Below are 11,571 nucleotides of genomic sequence, written 5' to 3' on the forward strand. Positions count from 1 at the left end.
GTTTTGAAACTCTGTACAGTTTGTACTTCAGAATCATTTTTGTCTATGATCTGGATTTTATTATAGAAATAATCAATAAATATTCATTATTTACAAAAAAAAAAAGTATAAGATTTTCTTTGTTTTTATTTTATTTAATTAAAAAAATCATGGTGATATTTATATTTTCGGTAACACTTTACAATAAGGTTCATTAGTTAACATGAACTAAGAATGAACAATACTTCTACAGCATTTATTAATCTTAGTTAATATTAATTTCAACATTTACAAATACATTATTAAAACCAAAGGTTGTATTTGTTAACATTAGTTAAAGCACTGTGAACTAACATAAACAAACAATGAGCAGCTGTATTTTTATTAACTAACATTAACAAAGATTAATAAATACTGTAAAAAATGGATTGCTCGTTGTTAGTTCATGTTAGTTAGTTAATACATTATCTAATGTTAACTAATGAACCTTATTGTAAAGCGTTACCATATTTTCTATATTGACGTGATTATATAACTGTGGCTGTGTCCCAATTAAGAGGCTGCATCCTTCGAAGGCTGCATGTGAAAGGCCAAAGGCCAAAGGCCTACGAAAGGCCAAAGGCCTACAAATGCATCCTCCATTCTCGGGGCCGCGAAGGATAGAGGAATGGATCCTTCACAGCCTAGCCAATCCAAAGATTCATTGCACGCCAATAATGACTGGATTTTTTTTGAGAGAAAATACAAGATTATACTCTTACATTTTTTAAAGTTTTTACTTAGCTAGACCATCCCATTTAACAACGCTCAGTTAGACCTTCGCGGACTACGAAGGCATGGCCATTGAATTCCACATCCTTCGAAGGATGCAGCCTCTGAACTGGGAGCCAGTTATATTACAATATTATAGTTTTTATTCATATTTTTTTTATTTATTTTATGTTTTTTTATGTTTTTGGCATTTTTTTTAAATCTATATACAGTAGTTTTTTTTTTTTTTCTGCTTTTAGTTAATACATCAAATTAAACTAAATTAAAGAGAATTGAGAAATGTTACATGAGTTGATGTAAATGTATGAATTTAGCTGAAATAAACTAAATTCATTTTCATTGCATTTTCATATATATACATTTTTTATATATTTTATTATTTCAGTTAAGATTTTTCTCAAGTAACGAATATGTTTTTAGGGTTTTAGTTAACTATAATAACCTGTTATATACATCACAAACCATCAGGAACTGAAGAATAATTATAATGGTATAAAACTTATTTTCCATCTCCATTGTGTTTGTTTAGAGTTGAACGGGTGGGATTTATGGTTCTTTGGCACACAACACAGCCTGATAATAGGACTAGCTGTACCCAAGACCCAGATAATGTTGTCCTAAGATACTCCAAGCCACCTAATACTATTACTAAACGAGCAATGCTGTGACCTCTCAATGAGTCAGTGGCTGTGACATGCTAATGACTGTGTTTGCCAAGCTCTTGAATGTGTTAAAACGTCAGAGAGTGAGCATGTTTATATGAATATTTGTGTTTGCAAGCTATAAATACTCAGCTGAAATGTGAGGAAACCGGTTAGGAGTGATTGTGTATGTTTGCTAGACAGCACAGGTGACAAATACTGACCTACAGTGAGGTCAGCCATGCAATGGTGCATGTTTGTATACGCCTGTATATAAACGCAGTGATTGGCTAAACAGAGTAGGCTCGGAAGGCCACCACCCCTTGGATGGTCCCAGAATAAACAAGGAGGTCTTTGAACATGCCACATTATGCAATGTGCACACAACACGCACATACCCTGCTTAGGCACTCTTACATGCTTAAGATTCTTTGTACGGTTCATGTTTTGGAAACATGCGGCCTGATTATTAGTTCCGAGTAAAACTCTGAAGGGAAAGAATAAACATTCCCATAGATTTGCATGCAGTTATATAGTTGTTTTTAGCTGGTTAATCGTGCATGGCCTGCACAATAGCACAAATGACTTTAATTTATGTGTTTTGTACTTTTAGTGAGCAAAAGAAATTCTTATATGGTTGGCTGGGATGTATGGACCTCAGAAGTAGTGTAAGAATAACAGAAGAAAGAGAACAGAAAACACAGAATGTACTTTGAGAGAGAACTGGATCCCCACTCCACATGCACACATCTCTCTCTCTCTCTCTCTCTCTCTTTCTCTCACACACACACGTCTGGTTTACTATCTTTGTGGGGACTCTCCATAGACGTAATGGTTTTTATACTGTACAAACTGTATATTATATTCCCTTACACTAACCCTACCCCTAAACCTACCCATCACAGAAAAGTTTCTGCATTTTTACTTTTTCAAAAAAACTCATGGGGACCTCAATTTAGGTCCCCACGGTGACACAAGTCCCCATGAGTCAGACACACGCACACACACACACACTTTGGAAAAAGATGCACGCACACAAAAGGAGAGACGTCCTGTGCTGGCTGGAAAACGCACATTTTGGTTGGATGGAATGGAATGTTCTCTCTTTCTCTCCAGCAGTCGGGGCAGCTGGGAAAGGGATGAGGCGAGAGTGGGAGGGTGCGGGTCAGTGTACTTGGACCGTGTATGTTTGCATGCTTGCATTTGTGTATAAACTGCTTTTCTCGTCACCTTTGCTGTGTCAGCAGCAGTGTTAATCTAGTCAAGGAAATTACTAAAGAAAATGTTTGTTGATGATGAGCTTTTTGGTATCATCAACAATAATAAAGATGAGATATATGTATAGAAAATGTATAGAAAAGAAATGATGCATTAAATTTGTGACAGTAAAGACTATAATTTTAACAAAAGATTACCATTTCAAATAAATGCTGTTCTAGTCATCGAAGAATCCTAAAAAAAAAAATTACACTGTTTCTACAACATTAAGCAGCACAACTGTTTTCAACATTGACAATAATAAGAAATGTTTCTTGAGCATCAAATCAGCAAATTATCATTTTTTAAGTATCATGTGACACTGAAGACTGGAGTAACGCCTGCTGAAAATCCAAACTTTTGAACGGTAGTGTATATTTAAAAGCTAAACAATTATAATAAACACTGACTTATTGACAAGACAAAATATTGACTATTATACAGTATGTATACAGTATGTATACTGACTAACAACATGTTAGTCATGTTCTGAAAAGAATGACTAAAGCAAAAATGGTGTAAAAATTAACATTGGTCTCAATTTATTTCTAAACGGCTCAAGTGCCCTGAGCTCCCTCCCTCTCAAACTCTTTTTAACTTGTTTTGTCTTTTTCTAACTCTCTTCTGGTCTGACCCTTCCTAAAAACATAAACACTAGACTTTGAATGTTTTCATTTCCTTTTGGACACAAACATAGCACATATGGACCAAATACTCAGAAGGCCAGTGCTTGGGTTTGCTAAGAAATAAGATTTCTGGAAATGCAAAATTTTTATGTGTACACAGACACACACAACTGCCCTCCATAATCTGTATGTCATTGAAAATCAACCGCAGTGAAATGTTCGGCTGCCAAAACCATATTAACACAATGGCTCTGCCTTGAGTTTACTGCAGTAAGTGTGCGCTCCTGCTGCTGAAATAATGTGTGTGTGTGACAGAGAGAGGGAAGGACTTCATGGGTTGAATTAACACGTTTAAAGATTTAGATTCTTTCTTTCCATCAATCTTTATTCGTTTATTATAGCTACTGTCCAGACCTAGACTCAACTGCAACATTAGAACAAACCTACATTTAGATTGTCTCAATATTTAAAATCTACCTTTAATCAATATCATTTTGTCCTTTCTAACACTTTGGTAAGGGTTGGCACGTTTATTTCATTGTGGTTTTGGTTTGGTTGATTTGTGGGCAAATGCCTGCTGGTTAAAGGTTTGTGTAGTCACTGGCTTCCTGACATCACAAAAATGACCAGCCAGAGCGCAATAACATTCACAGAGAGCACCGGATAACCAAAACACATCTCTCAGAAGAAGAATGTGAGCGAAGCCATAGTTGCGTGTGTGTGCATTGCGTGGCTGCTGACATTGATGGATTGTTACCACATGTTGCTGACGGACAAAAAGGTCTCTGTGTTCCAAAGACTTTCAGTGTGCAGCTGGGCGCTCAGTTAACAGCCTCCCCTACACTCACATGTGTGCTGAGAGATAGTACACATCGTACTGACTAGACATCTAAACAAAATGGGTTCAATTTAAACACAACAGGTGAAAACGGATTTTGCTTTAGATTTTGTAATCTTTTTAGCATTAAAAGAAAAATAGTTTCAGGCTGAAAGGATCAGCTTTGCAGATTAAGTGCGGGTATGTGTTTTCTGACTGAGAGTATAAATATAGGGTTTACTGGGTGTGTGCTTTGCACTTCACCTCATAGTTTGTATGTGGGGCGTAGTGAGCATTTTATTGAGAGTGTAATGTGTATGGATACTGTTATGTTTCAGCCGGGGGCTTCCTCCACAAATAAAAAAAATAGTTGAAGGGTAGTGGAGCTGCCATGAGTCAATCAAAACACACATAGGCACTTAATAAACACTTATTAAGAACCTCTCCTGAGGGCCTTACCTAAAGATTATGCAATAGATAAACTGTTAAAATAAGCAGTTGAAATAAGGGAGGTATATGCTTGGAAAGACAGGAGAAAATGTACTGCATTTGGTGTAAATGGCACAAGTTTGTTTTTGGTTTCAGTGCCACAAGTTTGTTTAGAGCTGCCAAGAAAGTGGAGGAAGAAAATGAATTGGTTTTAATGACTTCATTCACAACATGCTGCTCCATTGAGGTTTTAGTCATACCCTTACGCCTCTTTTCCCTCACACACACACAAACATTATGTCATTAATCTCTAGAGGGCCTTGGCACTGTAAACACCGGTATCCGTGGTATCGCTCATCATAGCTCAACACACACACACACGCACGCACGCACGCATCTTGTGAGTCATAAGACGGGGTACTTCAGTTTAAAAATGTGACATCAACATGAACTAAGCTCTTTATCTGTGATAGTTATAAATAACAAGGCACACTGTGTATTAGAATGCATATAATAATGTACATTTTTAGCATTTATTGACTTCTGTATATCCCACTGCAGCCTACTGGATTATTGAGGGGAAAAAATATAATGTTATAGAAATGTAAACCTGTTTGTTCTGCCAAGGTTACCGGCAGTGTAACCTCTTGAGATCACATTGTACTTGTAATACACAATGGCATTCATTTTCCACTGGTTTCCTATTCATTAGCACTGAAAAGTACCTGTTCATCAGTTGTCACGAGATGGGTTGGAGAACTATATTGGTCTCTTGTACGTTAGATCAATTGTGTGTACGATCTTTACGTCTTTTCTCAACAAAGCTGACTTGTGACACCAGTAGTTCTCATTTTGCACAAAATAGTGTAAATATGTACTAGGGATGTCATAGTGAGGAAATTTTCACACCGATATATAAACTTGCGACAACTCCGGTATTACCAATAACACTGAGGGTGGTGGAGGGCTTTTGAATGCGCACTCGCTTTTTTTAGTTTTGCTTTTAAATTCGCAATCGCACATATTCTGTGTCTAGGCCTATAATTTGCAGGCATCAGGAAGTGTGTGTGTGTGTTGGAATGATTAATAACCACCTGTTTTCTCTTGTCTCTGTCTGCTCTCTTTCTAGAACTCCATCCGACATAACCTGTCCTTGCATAGCCGTTTCATCCGTGTACAGAACGAGGGAACTGGAAAGAGCTCGTGGTGGATGATCAATCCTGAAGGGGGGCGGGGAGGTAAAGCGCCAAGGCGACGTGCAGTCTCCATGGACAATGGTAACAAGTACACCAAGACTGCTCGTGGGCGTGCGGCCAAGAAAAAGGCAGCGCTGCAGGCTGCCCAGGAGGGTTCGCTGGAGAACGTTTCTGCTGGTGGTCTGTCCAAGTGGCCAGGAAGTCCCACTTCCCGGAGCAGCGATGAACTAGAATCCTGTTGGACTGACTTCCGCTCGCGAACTAACTCCAATGCTAGCACCCTGAGTGGCCGCCTGTCACCTATTTTGGCTAATCCAGAGCTTGATGATGTCCCAGACGGCCCACCCCTGTCCCCAATGCTCTACTCCAGCCCCAGCAGTCTCTCTCCTCCCTCATCATCTTCATCAAACTCCAAAACGTGCCCAGCAGAACTTCCAGGGCTAGCTGACCTGACTGGCACAATGAATCTCAATGAGGCTGACAACCTAATGGTCGATCTGTTGGACAACATCGCTACACAAGTGCAGGTTGTTCAAGGGTCATCTAATTTCAGTTTCGGCTCCAAGAGCACTGCATCGCCCCCAAGCTCCTCATCATCCCAAACTGTGAGCAACAACACCGGAGGATTCAATAACCCTATTTTTGGGCCTCCGGCAGGAACCCTGCGTCAGACACCCATGCAGACCATCCAGGAAAACAAGCAAACATCATTTTCTAGTGTTTCTTGTTTTGGAAACTCACTTCAGGAGCTGCTGAATTCTGATTCACTGATCTCACACAGTCATAGTGACGTTATGATGACGCAGTCAGACCCACTTATTTCACAGGCCAGCACTGCCGTCACCTCTCAAAACTCCCGTCTTCGCAATGGCCTCATGCTTCGTAATGATCCCATGATGTCATCATTCAGTTCTGTGCTCAATGGGCGAAGCGGCCACCTCCAGAACAAGCAACACCATCAGGGCTCCAAATCCCAGGGTGCTTTGCGTTCCCTCTCCAACAACAGGACGCAAAGTCTAGTTAATGATGCTAATAATTTAGTCTCCACAAAGCAGCACCTCCAGCCACAGCCCTCCATGTTGATGACCGAGACATCGCTTTACTCTGGCCTGAATGGAAGTAACGGGGTAGGGATCTGTCACCCCTCAGGACCAGATCGTTTTCCCTCAGACTTGGACTTGGACATGTTTAACGGCAGTCTGGATTGCGATGTGGATTCCATAATCCGCTCTGAACTAATGGACTCTGATGGACTGGATTTTAACTTTGATGCATTGGTGCAAAACGCTGTTAGTCTGAATCCTGTGGGAAACTTCACTGGGACAAAACAGTCCAATCAAAGTTGGGTGCCTGGCTGAAGGCAGTCGCTTAGGTGAGCCAAAATAAAGTTTATAAACATAGCTGTCCATGCCATGGAGAAACAAAAAGACAAATAAAGAAAGACCAACATAAATAACAAAAGTGTTTCAATATAGTTGTACTGTTGGTGTTTTTTTAGATCCATTATTACAGGAAATAAACATTTTGTAAGGGGCCATTCACACAGCAGTGCAGTGGAATGCAAAACCACTTTTTGTGTGAACGGCTCCTTATTACTGTTCAGGATGTGTTTTGCTGATCTTACTGCATTTATTTAATACAGAGCAATACTTTTTTGTCTTTCTCTCTAGGTTCAGAACTGCAAAGAAAACAACAAATAATAAAATAACAACTACAAGAATCCTGCAAAAAAAAAAAAAACATCCAAAAGACTTGAAGTCAATCTTTGCCAAGATTGCTGTCTGCGACAAGCACTGGATGATATGCCTGTTTACAGGTCCATCTGTAAAAGCAGACCCAGACTATTACAAAAGACTGCCCAATGGAGAAACACAAACTAACAGTGAACTCACAGATCATTATGCAATGTTTGAAAATATCCCACTGTTAGAGGTGAAGTAATCTAAAAATGAAATGTTTAAATAGGCCTGTTGTAGCTTTTCTGTCATGAATTTAGTTTTCTTGGCTGGGGTCTCGCTCTGTTTTCCATTACAATTTTGTATAATGATTGGCTATTTCTGTTATCCTCTAAGCACTAACTGTATAGTCATGATCAATATAAGAGTACAACTAAGAGGCGAAGAGTTGACCTGAAAAATTTCAGAGCACAGGTGCACTTCATCAATTGTTTTGTTTTTAATTCACTGTTACCATACAGTAGTTAGTTCCCAATCTGAAATATAGTTGCCTCATAATAATACTTCATACATTTTTTGTGATTGAATATAACCTTATAAAGGAGTAATTAATTTGTGTGTACTGTCTGTAACTGTACAAAAAAAAAAAAAAATGGTAAAATTGAAAGCTTAGCGGGTGGAGGCGTCTTCTTTAGCCAGCAAAGCTATGTTTGGACTTCTCGCATATAAATGTAGCCAAAAGTAATGAATAAATAAATATTAACTTGCATTGTGGACATTTCCATGCCATACCAGGTGCTAAATGATCAGTGTTGATCCCTGTCCTTTATTAAGGCCATCTGTGTTTCCCTGGCCACAAGGACATAGCATAATTGATTAGGATTAGTGATTAGCATCATGGCAACATTCAATGGTGGATGGGCCTTTCCTCTGGAAGCAATCTTTACTGAGCAAAAACAATAAGCTATCTTTTGTACATTTGCCAAATTACTTGAAAATGTAGGAGATGCTGGCAGCCAAAATCACAAAAGACACAGTGAAATTTGGGGACTTTTCTGTCTCTGTATGCAAAATGCATCACTATTGCTCAGGGGAGAGTGGGGTCTCCATTACAACATCAGGGCCTCATCTTGAATTAACTGCAACCTGGCTGTACACAATTTCAGAAATGTTTTATGAACATTTGTATATGAACAACAGTCTTCTGAAGTAAGGAGATGAAGCAACAGGAATCCATCCTGTGTTGATGTCAGTTTATTAATGTCTTTATTGTTCCATTGTGCTCAACTATTATCACAAATCATGTACAAATCCTAATGTTCTGTGTTTCTGTCCCCAGAGAGGGTTACCTTTCACTGCATACTTCCATGTATGCATGCATGTAAATGTACATATGCATCGTGTGCTATGCATATATATGTATACATCCTGCTATACTTATAAAATGTAGTGATAATTCAAATATATCTTTCAAAGTCCACGTGTTGAACAAAATAATGGAATTGTTACATGGGGAGTTGGACAGACATGGTTGCAAGGGTGTCAAACTAAACGTTACTGTATGCATTTAACTTTTTCTGAGTGCATGCACAGTACATGCACTTCACAAACGAACAAAGTCCAGAATTAATTTTATTCTGCTCGAATAACCAATAATGTGTTATAACAAAAGGAGAGCAGATGAAATGTAATCATTTCACACACCTTTCAATAAAATTCTTACAAATTTGTTAATTCGAGAATAATTATCTAACAACATTGACATGAAAAGAGGAGTTTAGATGCAAGAACATGCAACAGTGTAAATGTAAGCGTTTAGATATCTTGCTGTAGCAAAAAATGTACGAAACAACGGATATAATATGAATGCTAATGTTTCAGCATAATTTTACTTGTGCGTTTGACACACCTGCTTTACACCATGATTCCACACCCTAAATCTTCTGCTTTCATCATATTTATTTTTCAGACTTACATTGTAATTGATGATATCCAGTATGCAATGAATTGGAAAATCACCCATATAAGACAGCTGAACATTGTAAATTATTTCAGAGACATTATTCTCAAAAACTGCCTTGCATGTATACTTACACCTCTAAAAAAAAAATTCAGATGACCAATTCAGATCCTCAAACATTACAGGTTTAATTTACTATGCCCATCGTGATAATCAGAAAATACCACTGTACCACATTTTACCACCCTGATCGTAGCCTTCCTCCCTTACCTTTGCTCTTTTACCTCTTATCTTATGGCTTCTCTACTAGATGTTTGTGAGTATTTTTCCTGTGTACTCCATTTTGAATTGTAATCTAGTTTGTATAAGAAATGGTGCGCATGTAAATAAAGCTTGGTTGAGCTATATGTCTCTGCTGTTCTTTTAAGTTATTTTCAAATTTGATCCATTTAAACTTTCAATAAGTCCCAACATGATGCAACTAAAAATTCCCAATAATGATTTGATGTTTTAAAAAACTTCCAGACTCATATAGGGTATTTTGTAGCTTTCATTGGAATTTTTTTTTTGTTTTTTTTTTTTTTTAGTTACCTCTTTAAACAGTTGTCTCAAGGCTATATGTTACATTGAACCTTGGGATGTTCCCTATGGTGCAATGACAATATATAAAGCCTCATTTAAACCTGATTAATTGGACTTTGGTTGTTCATTTTATTTTTAATAGCATATGTTCTCAATATATCAATAAAAGAGTTCACAAATGGCTTATATATACACACAAGTCACATGTGACACGCTTAACAGCCAACAGAGATTGTTGACTGTTCCTCCCTGATAGAGCCATAAGAAATGTCTGGAATCTGTCCCACTGAAACACAGACACAATCACGGGCCATTAACCTAAAGGTCAAGGGTTGTTACATAACTTTAAGGGCAAATCTGTTTTGCCAATACTGTGGATCAGAGGTGTGTGTATTCAAGGTGTGCTGTTTGCTGTGGGAACAGTATGCCGACTCAAATCTGACTTCAAAGTTAAATGGTCTTCTTCATCAAAATTCGTAATTTAAAATAAATCTTGTTTTAAGACTCAGTGTTGTTTTTTGTTAAGTGAAACTAAAAGTAAAACTATTACATTTTCTCTCCTGGTAATTGAAAAAAAGCTGAAATAACATAAATATTAGATGAAACAGCATAAACAAAAATAATAAATAATAGAAAAAATAGAAAATAAAAATAGTCCCTCTCACGTGCGAGTATATCAAAATATCGATGATGACAGATAAGTAACAGTATGAGCAATTAGGTGTGAATGGCATTGTTTTATAATAGTGCATTTGTGTGTACACAACAAATAATGTGAGCTAAAAAGGGCCAATGGGCGTTTACATTGTGAATCAAGTGCGTGCCATGAATGCCTAAACCTCTGACTCCTCAGGTGAGGCCAGACCTGTCAGTGCTGTGGTCTGACTGGTCAAACTGTGTGAGGAGAGATTGATGACAAGGGGATTCGAGAACTGGGATGTGGTGTGGTGATGTCATTGCTGAAGGGATAGTGTGACATGGTAAATGAGAGACAGAGAAACTAAAAGAGAGAGAGCCTGTGTGTGAGGGATCTCGGGTTCACTATCCATTAGGCAGTAGAATACAATCTGCCTCAAAGCAATGTGACGTACAGCATTCTGGGATCTGTGACTGAAAACACCTTTAGGCGTTGTCACACACGTGCAGTACAGAAGCAGGAGTTTAGGAAGTAAGAAGTTTAGGCATGTAAACACTCAGCCTTTAGAGTTGGGATGGGACAGGATGATCAACTCATTCAACAGCTAATGAGTTAATTAGTGATTAGTGTAGATGACTTTTTCTTCTTTAGTGGTTGTAGCACATGTTTTAAAGCACATACACAGGTCTATGCTGACTGACAGCCTCCAAAACCATCCAGCGAAAAAAGTGCTGGGCAAATCACAACAATGGAATAGGGTTTAGATTACAAATATTACGTCTCTATATTAAACCAATTTACAGCCATCAAAGTGCCGCATCTGTAATAAATTCACTGCTTTTGTATATTTCAAGACAATTACTGTCAGGTTTCAAATGCATGCCGTTCAAATTACCCAATTTTCCTATTATTATGCATAGTTGTGGACTACTTAATTTTTAAAATCTCTCCTTAATTTGTCTAATTGAATTCCTCTAAAGTTGATATATTTTCCTGACTT

At 38.0% G+C, this 11,571-nt stretch overlaps 1 protein-coding gene across 2 annotated transcripts in view; it reads left to right on the forward strand.

Annotated features, from left to right (window-relative positions):
* foxo3b (forkhead box O3b) overlaps positions 1-9,759 on the forward strand; it is a 30,755-nt gene extending 20,996 nt beyond the window's left edge. For both annotated transcript variants that reach the window (XM_084091330.1, XM_084091331.1), the window contains exons 3-4: positions 5,650-7,088; positions 7,387-9,759. In XM_084091330.1, the coding sequence (XP_083947456.1) occupies positions 5,650-7,074 (1,425 nt within the window). In that variant the 3' untranslated portion in view covers positions 7,075-7,088; positions 7,387-9,759. The remainder of the gene's footprint in view (positions 1-5,649; positions 7,089-7,386) is intronic.
* Positions 9,760-11,571: the final 1,812 nt, after the last annotated feature.

This window comes from Abramis brama (genome assembly GCF_963993115.1).
Source record: "Abramis brama genome assembly, chromosome: 18".
Taxonomy (NCBI): Eukaryota; Metazoa; Chordata; class Actinopteri; order Cypriniformes; family Leuciscidae; genus Abramis; species Abramis brama.